The sequence below is a fragment of the Ochotona princeps genome, chromosome 5 (genome assembly GCF_030435755.1).
Source record: "Ochotona princeps isolate mOchPri1 chromosome 5, mOchPri1.hap1, whole genome shotgun sequence".
Lineage (NCBI taxonomy): Eukaryota > Metazoa > Chordata > Mammalia > Lagomorpha > Ochotonidae > Ochotona > Ochotona princeps.
The window spans coordinates 37,136,742-37,150,032 of NC_080836.1; the positions used below are offsets into that span (position 1 = coordinate 37,136,742).

At 39.1% G+C, this 13,291-nt stretch overlaps 1 protein-coding gene across 2 annotated transcripts in view; it reads left to right on the plus strand.

Moving 5' to 3' along the window:
* The first annotated feature begins 473 nt into the window (after positions 1-473).
* Positions 474-13,291, plus strand: part of KCNJ3 (potassium inwardly rectifying channel subfamily J member 3) — a 142,380-nt gene continuing 129,562 nt past the window's right edge. The window contains exons 1-3 of one of the 2 annotated variants that reach the window (XM_004577159.2): positions 474-571; positions 1,141-2,206; positions 12,952-13,168. In XM_004577159.2, the coding sequence (XP_004577216.1) occupies positions 1,505-2,206; positions 12,952-13,168 (919 nt within the window). In that variant the 5' untranslated portion in view covers positions 474-571; positions 1,141-1,504. Of the gene's footprint in view, positions 572-1,046; positions 2,207-12,951; positions 13,169-13,291 lie in introns of those variants that run through there. The other variant, XM_004577160.2, reaches the window with a different exon arrangement.

Genomic DNA, 13,291 nt, shown 5'->3' on the forward strand with positions numbered 1-13,291 from the left:
TGGGGGCTTCTGACTGATGATGCAGCAGCGAGCCGCGGCGGCTAGGGACAAGGGGCGAGGAAGGGGAGTTGCCTGGTACCAAGGGAGCAGATTTAGAGGCGCTTCTCATTGGAGGGGCAGGCATTTCCTGAGCTGCCAGACACTGCGGGCTCAACTGAGGCGCGGAGGTGCAATTGGGGCTGGTGGAACGGTGGGGGGAGGCAGGGGCAGGCGGGGCTAGCGCGGTTCTGCAGCTGATCACACGCACCAGCACACATACCACATTCCCGCCTCCCCTGCTTCGCCTTGCATCCTCCACCCGCGGCCTCCTAGGCGCGCACAAGGAGTGGGGGACCGAGGACAAGGGTGACAGAGGTTTCCACAGCGAAGCGCAGGAAGAGCTGGAGCGGCGCCCGCGCTTCACCTAAAGTCTCACCTGGATCCCAAGGCTCGGAACCTGATCGAGCAAACCCACTGTTGCCAGGAAGGAAGGCATCACGCCAAGACACCTCAGCGTCCCGCTCCGGAGACAGTTTGTGCTTGGTGGCACGCCAGGGTCTACTGACGAGGACAGCGTGGTGCCCTCGAGGAGGTGCGGAGCTTGGGGGTGGGGGGTTGCGGGGAGAGCTGCATTGGCGTCCATCGTGGTACACCAGGAAAAGTCGGAAGGAGGAAAACAGCACCTAGCAGAGTGCAAGGCCAGGCAGCCTTTGACGCCCGCTGCCCTCTTCACCTGGGTGAGTGCCCCCCTCTCCGTGCACTGCCGCGACTTGCCCGAGCGCGGGGGTGGCTTGGGGGCCTTGGAGGGTCGGCCCGAGAGCCCCCGGTGGTGGCGCCCGTGGAAAGTCGGCGGCCTTCGCATCCCAGCTGGACACGTCGCTGGAGTCCGGAGCGGGGGACTCTGAGCCAGGAGAGCGTGGGTAGGGGGCGTTGCACCAGTGTCCGGGCGACATGCCTTTGGGCGGGATTTTGGCGAAAGGATAGGAGGCGGGAGCCCCAGGGGGGAGTCAGGAGGTTGTCCCGGGGAGAGGAAGGGAGATAGTGGAGTGGCGGAGAAGTGGGGGGTGGGTCTGACCCCCGGCAGGTAAAGCGCAGTCTTGGCAGCCTGGCGAGTTGGCAGGTGGGGTGGGACTCACTTGTCAACTCATTAATTTTAAGTAGTCAGTTTGCAGGGTAGTCAGGAGGGCGGCGGAAAGGCAGGAGGTGGCCCGGGATGCCAGCAGTGGGGAAAGCGAAGAGGAGCCTCGCAAAGCTTGGAGGCAAAATTACGCTTGGGTTCCTAAACCGTGCACCCTCCGTCCGGCCCTGAGTGCGGACGAGCACTTTTTTTTCCTTCCTGTGAGCCTCTGCGTGGGAAAAGCGAGCCTCGGTCCCAGGGGAAAAGGAGAGCGGCGTCGGCGGGGGCAGAGACCTGGGCTACCTGCCGGCTGCGCCCCCCGCCCCCACCTCCCTATTGGTGCTGGCTCGCCGCGCACGGCTCCTGCGCCTTCGCTTCGTGTGTGAATCTGGCTCTCCCCTCCGTATTATGTCTGCAATCCGAAGGAAATTTGGGGACGACTACCAGGTAGTGACCACCTCGTCCAGCGGCTCGGGCTTGCAGCCCCAGGGGCCGGGCCAGGGCCCGCAGCAGCAACTTGTGCCCAAAAAGAAGCGGCAGCGGTTCGTGGACAAAAACGGCCGGTGCAATGTCCAGCACGGTAACCTGGGCAGCGAGACAAGCCGCTACCTCTCGGACCTCTTCACCACCCTGGTGGACCTTAAGTGGCGCTGGAACCTTTTCATCTTCATCCTTACCTACACCGTGGCCTGGCTCTTCATGGCCTCCATGTGGTGGGTGATCGCTTACACCCGGGGCGACCTGAACAAAGCCCACGTCGGCAACTACACGCCCTGTGTAGCCAACGTCTACAACTTCCCCTCTGCTTTCCTCTTCTTCATCGAGACCGAGGCCACCATCGGCTATGGCTACCGGTACATCACCGACAAGTGCCCCGAGGGCATCATCCTCTTCCTCTTCCAGTCAATCCTGGGCTCCATCGTGGACGCCTTTCTCATTGGCTGCATGTTCATCAAGATGTCCCAACCCAAGAAGCGCGCCGAGACCCTCATGTTCAGCGAACACGCGGTGATCTCCATGAGGGACGGGAAACTCACGCTCATGTTCCGGGTGGGCAATTTGCGCAACAGCCACATGGTCTCGGCGCAGATCCGCTGCAAGCTGCTCAAAGTAAGTGCTCCCCGCCCCTGCCCCGACCTGCCGCCCCCTCCCTCACTGCAGCGGAGGAGGCGAAGACGCCCCAGAACCTCTCAGGGAAAGTAAACTTACCTGGCAGGGAAAGTTAACTTTCATTCCCTGGCTGGTTGGTGGGTGTGGAGGAAGCAGGGATTCCAACCGCACCGGGATTTGGCCTGAAGAGCTCAGTTACCACCTTCCCCCTCCCACAAAGTCTAGTTCTAAGCTATCATTTCAGAGGTGCTGCTATCGCTTTTGGGGCTAGTAACACCTAGGGAGGGGTGTTGGCTCCTGGAGTCTTGGCGGAAATTAGTAAATCAGTGCCCTGCTCTCCTTTCTGCCCTGGCTCTTTTGCTGTGTTGACTTGCTGTCCGCACAGTACTGCTGTAAACGTGAGGAGTTAGACCTGAACTGCTTCTATGTGGAAAAAAGCTAGGTGTTGCACTTACCCCAGCTTTCTCCCTGACCCTTGCCTTTCCTGTGTACGTTCATTCTTTTCGCACCCTAATAATATGAGCTGGTGGATAATTCCTCTAGACTCAGTGATTTTAATTCTGTCTGTGGTCATCTTTTTCAAAAGCATACAGCAGAAAAATGTCACCTGGTTCTTTTAAATTTTATTTTTACCAAACATTTTCCTAGAGATGTATTCAGTGAAAGCTTGAGTGCTTTTCCTGCAGTGCCTCTTGTTAATTTTTTCTTAATTGCTTGTTTTTATGAAGCCTTTGTCAATTGCACATTTTACTTGAAGCTTTTCAGCATCTATTAAAGATTACTTCCTACCATCCATGGTGTAGATGCTAAAACAAACTGCATATGGAATGATTATTACGAGGTCTGTCTAGTCGTTAGAGGGCACCACGGCAAACCAGAGAAATCCTCCTTAATCATTAATCCAGTTAAGAGTCTGGCAATGAGGCATCACAGCCTAATTGTGTAACCTTGTCATTTGCAACATCTATCTATTATCTATCTATCTTGTACGTAGAATATACACACATACGTATTCTTTTTATGACTGTCTTAGCTTTTGAATGATTTTAAGTTAAAATAGCTGACTTCAAATAAGTCGTTCACAAATTGAAAAGCTTTACATGAGATTGCCTGGAGAAACATAGCTTGAAACCTTGTTATTAAAAACATGAAAATATGGTAACTATTTGAGATTTTGTTTTTGAGAATTCGGTTTCTAAACAGGTATGCGTTGTTACACACAGACTCAATTTACCTTCTAGTTGGAAGTGATATACTGCACTTTTGAAAAATTTTGCTCTTGTGTCATTATCATTTGTCTCTTACAAGATCTTACGTTAATTATTCTTGACAAAGTTTTTCAGGAAAAGTGTTTCCATCAAAGCAGTTTCCTTGTCCTTTCACTCCACATGAATTGCATGTTGATTATGTATATATAGTAAAAGTTAGGAAAAATTAGGATAACAATGAATACATTATGTGAGTAGATTCCAATCTTTTATAATCAACTTTGACGAAGGGCATGCAATTAAGCTTAACCTGCTGTGTTGAATACTGCTTGAAACAAGCAGGCTGTTGAATTGGCTGAGGGGTGTGCTTGTAGACATGTTTATTGCATGCCTCTTTCTGTAAGTAAGGTCAAGTTATGTCATCTCTATAGATTCCGTCTACTGAGTGTATGGGAATATTTTATTTGATATTGCAGTCATGCTGTCTGTCAAGGTGGTCATACTCTGACACCCTTAATTGACAAGTTGTTTACCACCTGGATTGGTCTAGTGAAAACTGGAAATTAGATTTTAAGGGTTATTTATAATCATTTTCCAGTTTTTTTCAATCATGTGTCTGCTTATTTATTCTTTCTATCAAGGAAACCTAAGATTTTTTTGAACTACATTTAATCTTATTTTAATAAAACAGATAGAATTAACTGCAAATGAGTTTAAACATCTATTTCTTTCTACCCACATCTACCATCTGATGTGTTTGCCCATCTACCTCTTTTAAGATATGGAAATCAAGCCTCTACAGTGTGATAATGAATTTATTACATTGGAGAATGTACCACATATAGCATAAGAAGTTTCCTGCTTAAAAAAATGGTTTATAGTTTAGACAGTTTTGGAGCAAGGAGCTGTATTAACACAAGGTGATAAAACAACACTTAAATAACTATTCCCATAAAGTTCTTTAAATGTTGATTTGTTAAGATGTAAGTACCAGAAATAAAAATGGCTGATGCATAGCATCAATTGATATTTAAGCAAACTTATGGTCACAATCCCTTCTGGTCCTTGTGAAAGTAGGGGCTGATCAGTGGCCTTTCTTCAGCCAGATATATATATATATATATATATATATATATCTGTATCTTTGGTAATTGAAATTGTTCTAGTAGTTCATATCATTTCCTTTGACTTCATTAAAGAAGAGCCATGTTTTATTGTGGAGCTAATAGCATGAGCTAATAGCATTTGGCAAAATTAGAAGGGAGATTTACCTTTAACAAGTTGATCTCATTTTCTCCTAGGAACTGAGATGAAGTGACCTAAAACAGTCAGCTGTATTTTTTTTAAACAAAGATATAGCACAAGCTTTAAAATAATAATATTCCACTGTCAGATTTTTGGATTTTTATTAGCACATATTACTACAACTGCTCAGTTTCCTGTTTTAACTTTTGTTTGATGTTTAAGATAAACACATCCTTAACTAGAGAACATGTAGATGTTAAGGCAACAAAAACAGTGCAAGGATTACTAACAGTAATTGTAACTCGAATCCCTTCTTCCTGTTACCCAATTTAAGTTACTAATGCTTTTCTATTATTCCTTACAATTTTTTGAATAACATTTTTATCGTTCTAAATGTCAGTTTTATTTGTAATTTTAAAGCATTTTCTTTAAATATTAAATAGCATTGTTTTATGAAGAATCACATAAAATTTTACCACTAACAAAACTGGATGAAAGAAATTAAGCACATGCATAAGGCTTATACTTGCTATTATGATAAAGTTTGTAATTATTTTGAATTTCCTAACCATTTAAAACTTCTCTGCCTATTTTTTTTTTTATGATGATCTCCCTCTATGTCAAGTTTGCTTACATTTTATTTCAAAACTATTCCTGAATTCATAGCTTGGAAACAGAAAAATTTTCTTGTCATCATCAAATTCAGATCCTACACATTTTTGCTGGATGACTAAATTCTAGTTCAAATCAGAAGGAAAGAAAGTAGATTAAATAAAAATCCAAGGACTTAAAGTTCAAAAATTTGTATGTTCTTACTAAACATAGCTTTAGGAAGCTCATTTAAGATAAGTATTTCCTTTTTAAATGTTTTTATCAAATTGAAAATCAGTTTCTTTATATATACATATTTTTACATATATAACTTTATATGTTTATATATATTAGTGTCTTGAGTATAGGAGTTATTTTATATGATGGCTAAGCTAAGTTAATATTATCCTTTAGAAATTTATTTAAAATGTTTTTGTAAGGGAGTTGAGCTCAGTGGTTGAATTGCTGGGTACTTTAACTTAGTTTTCTGCTTAAAGAATTTGAGAATTTTACTTCTTTCAATCAAATTTATATTTATGATTGCCTGTCCTATACATGAACATTAATGAAGCTTTGATATATTGTGTGAGGATTTTTAATTTATATGTGAAGTCATTTACAGATATATATGTGTTCGTATGTTTGTATATGTATGTGGTTATGTAAGTACAGGTGTCCAAACCTTTTACAATATAATTTAAAAATATAACCAACCACTGATGTGTTAGTATTTTGAAACACAGATAGGCTGACTTTTTCTCTGGAAAGCATGATATTATGCAGTTGTATTTCTATTCACAGGCTGTAATCATCTTTCTTTCCTAGGAGATCAGCTCTGCAATGCTTTTATTTCTTGAAAGATAATGGAGCACATTCCTTTTCACTCCTAACATCTCAAGTTTGACATTCATACATACCCTTTTCCATTCTCCATTCAAGATGAAGTGTGACCATGATGAAGTATAGATGTAATAAAATTATCTGGAAAAATATTAGCTTTTTATACTTTTTATATGTTTTCACATTTTGTTAATTTTTAAAGAGTAACAATGTTTGGACCTCAAGATTAATAATTTTCTGACATGCATTTATTAATTTCTATGCATTCCATATTTTCACCTACATCCTTCTGTGTTTTGTAGTTAGTAGTAGAGCATGAATTTATTTGGAATAGCTGATTTTTTTTAACTTTGGCTAATGTGATCTTTGTTTTTAAATTTGAGAAAATTATCTCATTAGAAAAAATCAAATCTAAAAATGCATCTGTGTGTGTGTGTGTGTGTGTGTGTGTGTGCGTGCGCGCCTGTATTTGAACATCATTCAAGCTGCTATTAATAATATTTCAGGGATCTAAGACTGAGGACCAACAGATTTCACAGGCTAGATCTTGAATTGGTTGGTCATGTTTAAGTGGATTCATTCTGCCTAAAATAAGAAAATGAATAATAATAGTACAATTCCTATTTAGTCTAGCTTACCATTCTCTGACTCAGGTAGAATTGAATAGTTTTCCAGTAAGTTTAGACTTTTGGTTCTTTATAAAATCTATAATAATAATGTTTTTCAAGAGTAACAATAGGTTTGGTTGTGTGTATATGTGTGTGTGTATGTGTGTGTATGTGTGCATGTGTGTGTGAGTGAGTGTTTTAACATGGTTCCTGAAAAGTACAGGGTGCTTGTACTCAGAGAATGGTACCAACAGACATAAGGTACATAAAGAGCCACAGATGAACAGCAGTAGCTAAGGACAAAAGATACAAGGAAGCAGAAAAAAGCATTAGCTGGCTTTGAAGATGTTGGGTGTTTAGGAGAGAATATGTAAGCATGGTTACAAATCCTGTTCATAGTTATAAATTCCACACAAGGCTCCCAAAGAATTATAATTTTACTCTTTTATTTTAGTTATATAAAGGCTTCACACAATCTACTATAAGGTGAATTATATTTAGGTAAGGAAAGGTATGTTATTTCATAAAAGTGAGCATAATATTAATTAGCTCAGTACTAAAAATCACTTATTTTAACCTTGTTACATTTTTCCCACCTGTGTATTTATTAAATTGTAGTCTTAAGGATTCCAAAAAAATGTACAATTTGATTTTGTTTGATTAGACAGTCAATATAAAATTCCAAGACTGTATTTCCTCCTGTCTGAGTAAAATTTTGGTGTAAATGACAGAGCCATGGGCATCTATGCTTTGAGCCACCTGACACTTATATTCCCAATCCTGGAACCTGGTTTGGTTTATTTTATGGCATTTTTTTGAGCTGATCAGTGTAATTTATTTTCTGACCTCAGCATGTATTCAGCTCATACATACCTACACACATTCACACAAACACATCCACAACCATATATGCACATATCATATGCTTAAAGCTAAGTAAAATTGAAGATAAAATTTGTGTGTGTATGTATGTGCATGCAAATGACACACAACAAAGGCTTTCTGTCTTCATTTGAGGCCCTTTTTTTCTACCCCTCTCTCCTCTTTTCCCTTCCTCTCCTTTTCCCTCCCCTCCCCGTCCCTCTTCTCTCTTCTCCGCTACTACTCTCCTCCTCTTCCTTCTTTTCCTTCCTTTACCTTCTTTAATTCAAACTCCCAGAGACTCATTTATAGCTGGGAATGAACACAGTCTTGGGTCAGATGAGTGGAAGAAAGGCAAAAGACATGGTTTGCATTAGTGAATTTTGACCTGGCAGAGTGAATGTGGACAGTTGACCACATTTCCCATAGAAATAAGGTGGTCAGATATGCATTTCAGAATTGTATATTTGTGTGTATGTGCATTTTTGTACGAACTCCGAGACCTCAACTATAATATAAAAACTGTCTACAAAGGACATGACCACAACAATCCATTCCAGGCAATATGTAACTTACTTTTTTCCACCTGTAGTTACAATTTTTCATTAATTATCTTGTAGACCTTTATGGATACTCAAGGAAATAAAGATTGTTTAACTTTAATAGCTCCACTGGAATTGATATATTTGACTGTGACGTGTTCCACAACTTTTCAATTCTATATGTGGAGCCATTTGAAGATCATTAAAATGTGTACAACTAAAATATTTTAATTAAGTAGCATGTATTTATGCAGAGTAACTTCTAAATTACTGTTAACATCTCCATTGTATTTCAGAAACTGATTACTTCAAAATTACATTTATGGGGCTTATTTTGTGATGCAGTCGCTTAAGATTCCACATGAATCGCTGGCATTCCATTTCAGAGTACTGCTTGATGTCGTGTTTGCTCTGCTTCTGATCAGGCTCCCTGCCTATGTGCCTGGGAAGACAGAGAAAGCTGACCCAAGTACTTGGCCATTGGAACTCACATAAGGAAGTCACATGCTCTGGTTGCCCCTGGTCAGTGGCTGGGCCCTTTGGAGAATTTATCATGAGGCAAACGATCTTTTTCTTTCTCTTTCCCTCCTTCTCTGTCACTCACTCTGCCTTTCAAATAAATAAAATAAATTTGAAAAAATGATTTTTTATTTTTGAACAGTGAATCTAAACTAAGTTTATGCTTTGGATTTCTCAAAACTTTCTCTCAAGTCCCAAATTTGCAGTGGTGAAATCAAGCAGAAAAATTTAAAGTAGAATTGGAAATAAAAGTTATATGTCAGTCATTCTCTGATGATAGATTTTGCAAATTATGTTTTTAGTTTATAACAATTAACAATTTATTTTTCACTATTTCCTTGTACTTTGTTATATTGCTGGTTACTCAAGCACTTATCTGGTTCAAAATGGCTTGTATAAAATAGAAATCAGTTCTACTAATCTTTTCAGGTATTATGGAATTTATGCCATCAATCTTAACTTTCAGCAATTACTTTGAATTTAAAAACAATTTGAATTAACATTCATCTACCTGACTCTATATATGTTTTTGGTCTCGGAAATGATTATGGTTCTTTATTCTCTTTGGAATTAGGGAATTTATGCAGCTAAAGGAAATAACTTAATAATCACTATATTGCTATATCACTGGTGATTACTATTGTAAGAGTTACTTACTGACTTATTTGAAAGACAGAGAGGGAGGGAGAAAGGAAGAGACAGGGAGTATAAAAGAGAGAGAGGGAGATAAAGAGAGCCAGGATCTCCATTCTGACACTCACGTGGATGCCTGGGGACCAAGAAATGCTGCCATTGTATACTTTTCTCCAGGTGCATAAGCAGGAAGCTGAATCTGAAGTCGAGGCTAGACTTGATTCTAGACACTCAGAATGGAGAGGCAGGTGTCCAAGCCATGGGCTAGAAGTGCTGTGCCACAATGCCAGGACCGGGTTACTTCCTTCCTAATTTTAAATATTATATGATGAATGAAGTTAAGTCTTGAAATCTCAAAATATTATGCTTGCAATGAAAAATATCTGTGTGGGATATGGTTATCGATAGCTAAGTAAGATGGTATCATACTGGAATTCTTGTGTTATTCATTACAAACTCAGGTTACAGATCACAGTTTACTTGTGTCAAGGCACACACAAAATTCCTTTTTCGTTTGTATCTTTTCCTTTCATATCACTGCATATATCACAGTTCTCTAAGCATGACTTCTCTCAATCTGTTTACACAAGAGACTTAAATCTAATACAAGATTTCTTTTTTTTTTTTTTCTTTGCTGCAGCCAAACTCCAGATTTATACCAGAGTTAGAAGATCCTAGATTAGGGTCATGTAAAATCTTAGAGTAAGATGTGCATGCTTCTTACAATATATTCAATAAATGTATGTAGGATTTTGCTGAGACTGATAAAGTAACTCAGCTCTAGTCATGAGAACAGAGACTTCATGTAATTTTTTTTTTAAAGATTTATTCATTTTATTACAAAGTCAGATATACAGAGAGGAGAGACAGAGAGGAAGGAAGATCTTCCGTCCGATGATTCACTCCCCAAGTGAGCCGCAACGGCTGGTGCACGCCGATCCGATGCCAGGAACCAGGAACCTCTTCCGGGTCTCCCACACAGGTGCAGGGTCCCAAGGCTTTGGGCCGTCCTTGACTGCTTTCCCAGGCCACAAGCAGGGAGCTGGATGGGAAATGGAGCTGCCGGGACTAGAACCGGCGCCCATATTGGATCCTGGGGCGTTCAAGGTGAGGACTTTAGCCGCTAGGCCACGCCGCCGGGCCAGATTTCATGTAAATTTTAATACTTCGAGCACCTTCTTTCAAAAATCCACCCTTGACACTTGACCTGAGCCCAATCTGTCTAATTCCAGTGATTTAAAGGCTTTGCAACCTTTTTACAGAATGTAAGAAATAAACAAAAAAATAAGGTAGCTGAACATTTTGGTTATGGAAACATTTGATGCTCTAACAAAGGAAGAAGACTTGAATGATGAAATCGTGGATATGTTGTATTTCAGCCATTAAAGAAAGGATAGATTACATAGTATTACTGTAAAATAAAGTTCAGTGGATACACAGTGCTGATCACTTTTTTTGAAGACTTTCAAAGAAAGTAAGTTGCTACTTTTCTTACAGTATCATTTAATAGAAAGACCCAGATAAGATACAAAGCCCTTGAGGGCTGGTACATAGCCTGCTTTTGTGTATATAAAAGAAACATTTAAAATCAGAGCATACATGGTGTTGGGGTGGAACAGATCCATGCACAGTTAAGTCTACCTGTGTGTTAACAAACCACTTTGCTAAAAATAATGTACTTACTTCTATTGGCATTCTCCTGATAGTCTGCCTGTTTCTAGGCCACTTCTGCTCATGCATTGTGGAGTGATTAGGGAATATGAAATTTGATAGCTTATTATCAAATGTTTTAGAACAATACAGAATATACATAAACCAAAGGGAAATGAGGTTAAATTTAATGTTGATGTCCATATGTATTGAAAGAACCTTTGAGAGAAAATCATTTTAAAATAAATGGGAAATTGAAATTTTAGAGAATTATCATTGTCAACACTGCCATTAATCTAAGAAAAGCAGAGATTAGAATAATCATGAAAATAATGTAAATTCTTGTTTTTAATTAACAACTTCAGAATACCACCTTGTGTTTATATAGCACCTGTTCATTATTAGATGACAGTGACTTGGGGTTTGTGTTTTTATTCATTTTGGCTTGTCCCAATAATTAATACTTGTCATACTAGAGTGTAGCTAGTAATAGGTTGGTCTTGTCCATATCTTACAAGTTTAAATAGTTTTGGAAAGACACTTGAAAAAGTTCCAAAGAGAGCTTTTTTCGTCTTGGCTTGGAAATGCCTTCCTTTGTCTCATGTTGGTTGCTAGAACTACTGTTTTTATTTTTGCACCCTCAACTATATCCATGAATTTTTCGTCTTTTTTAAATAAAAAATTTTTCCTCTTCTATTTTTCCACTATTTATGGCCTGCAGAACAAAGCTAGTCTCATTAGATTTTCTTCTGCATAAACAATATCCCTGAATTCCACCACAAATATTCTCTTATTAACTGACTGTAGTTGAAACCATTTGTTTCAATTGCTTGCTGCTATAATAAACCACCTCAAATTCGAAACCCTTCATTCTGTTTTGCCACAAAGAATGTGTTACTAAGTCACATGTTCTAGTATTTTTAGTCTTATTTATTCCACTTGACAAACCAATATATTTCCTAGAATTTCGAGAGCAAAATTTTGTGTTTGAATTAAAATTTTGTTAGACAGGCTAGTATTAGAGATTTGAGTTTGTTTAATAAATTAGCAATGCATAAAACTGTTTTTAATATTGTTGGAATTCTTTAAAGTCCTGTTTAGTTTCCTAAATGCCAACTCCAATTTCTAAGCCATTAGCTTTTCACTATTTCCATACACAGTTTAGCTGTTTATGTCATCATTACACATCACAGCTAAGTAAGTATTTTTGTGATTTGCTGATCTCTTTTAGCCTGATTTCATTTTGTTTAGTTGTAACATTATAATTAATTGAATGAGATTTAGATGGATTTATACTGAAAAGGTAATGTCTTATGAAAATAATGTTTATAAGACATGGATTTTAAAATTGTGGCTTAAATTTGAAGAAGTTATTATCTTTTAAAATTCATAAAAGAGAACTAAACAATTTTAATCTACTATTAGCATTTTGAAAAATGATTAAATATCATTATAAATGTTTGTTTTTATAATGTAAATTTTTCTATACCTAGCATAATTTAGTTTCTTCATTCCTATATTTCATTTTCTATTGATTTGTTGTCTTCAAGAATCTTAGAAAAATGTTTTGGTTGGCAGTAATTCCATAAATATCCTAGATGTTAGTCGACTTTTTCCAGTTTTCATTAACTGTAAGAACTGCCTACTTATTTGGTATGTGAAGAAAAAATAATCTGGCCTACAGTGAATTAACATGCAGGGATTTATGTCAAGCAGTAGCACATGTACACTCAGTTCCTCAGTTTGTGCTAAGCCATTATTGGACCAGGCAATTCTCCAAAGCTTGCGAGTTAGGGAATGGTAATTATAGCAAGTTGTATATTATAAATAATGCATGTATGTTCTGCAGGAGCTATGTGGGATTTTGGCCCATTTGCCTAGAACATAGCTGCATAATGATTTGTTATGATTTTGTTGCAGATGATTGATAGTGCAGAGTGTTGGCAATGATAAAAATTACTGTTGGGCTGCCTTTAAAATTTCAGTACAAGTGGTGATTTCTTCTCTCTCTCTCTCTCTTTTTTTCTTTTTTCTTTGTGCTTGTCTAGTCTCGACAGACACCTGAGGGTGAGTTCCTTCCCCTTGACCAACTTGAACTGGACGTAGGGTTTAGTACAGGGGCAGATCAACTTTTTCTTGTGTCCCCCCTCACAATTTGCCACGTGATTGATGCCAAAAGCCCCTTTTATGACTTATCTCAGCGAAGCATGCAAACTGAGCAGTTCGAGATTGTCGTCATCCTAGAAGGCATTGTGGAAACAACTGGTAAGTAAACATACAGATGTGTCAACCTTTCTCTATTGCTTAATGACTGTTGTTATATGCGTGATACCTTGCATAAACTGTGTTAACTAATTCATTGTTCACAATTTGAAGTTAATAACTTAT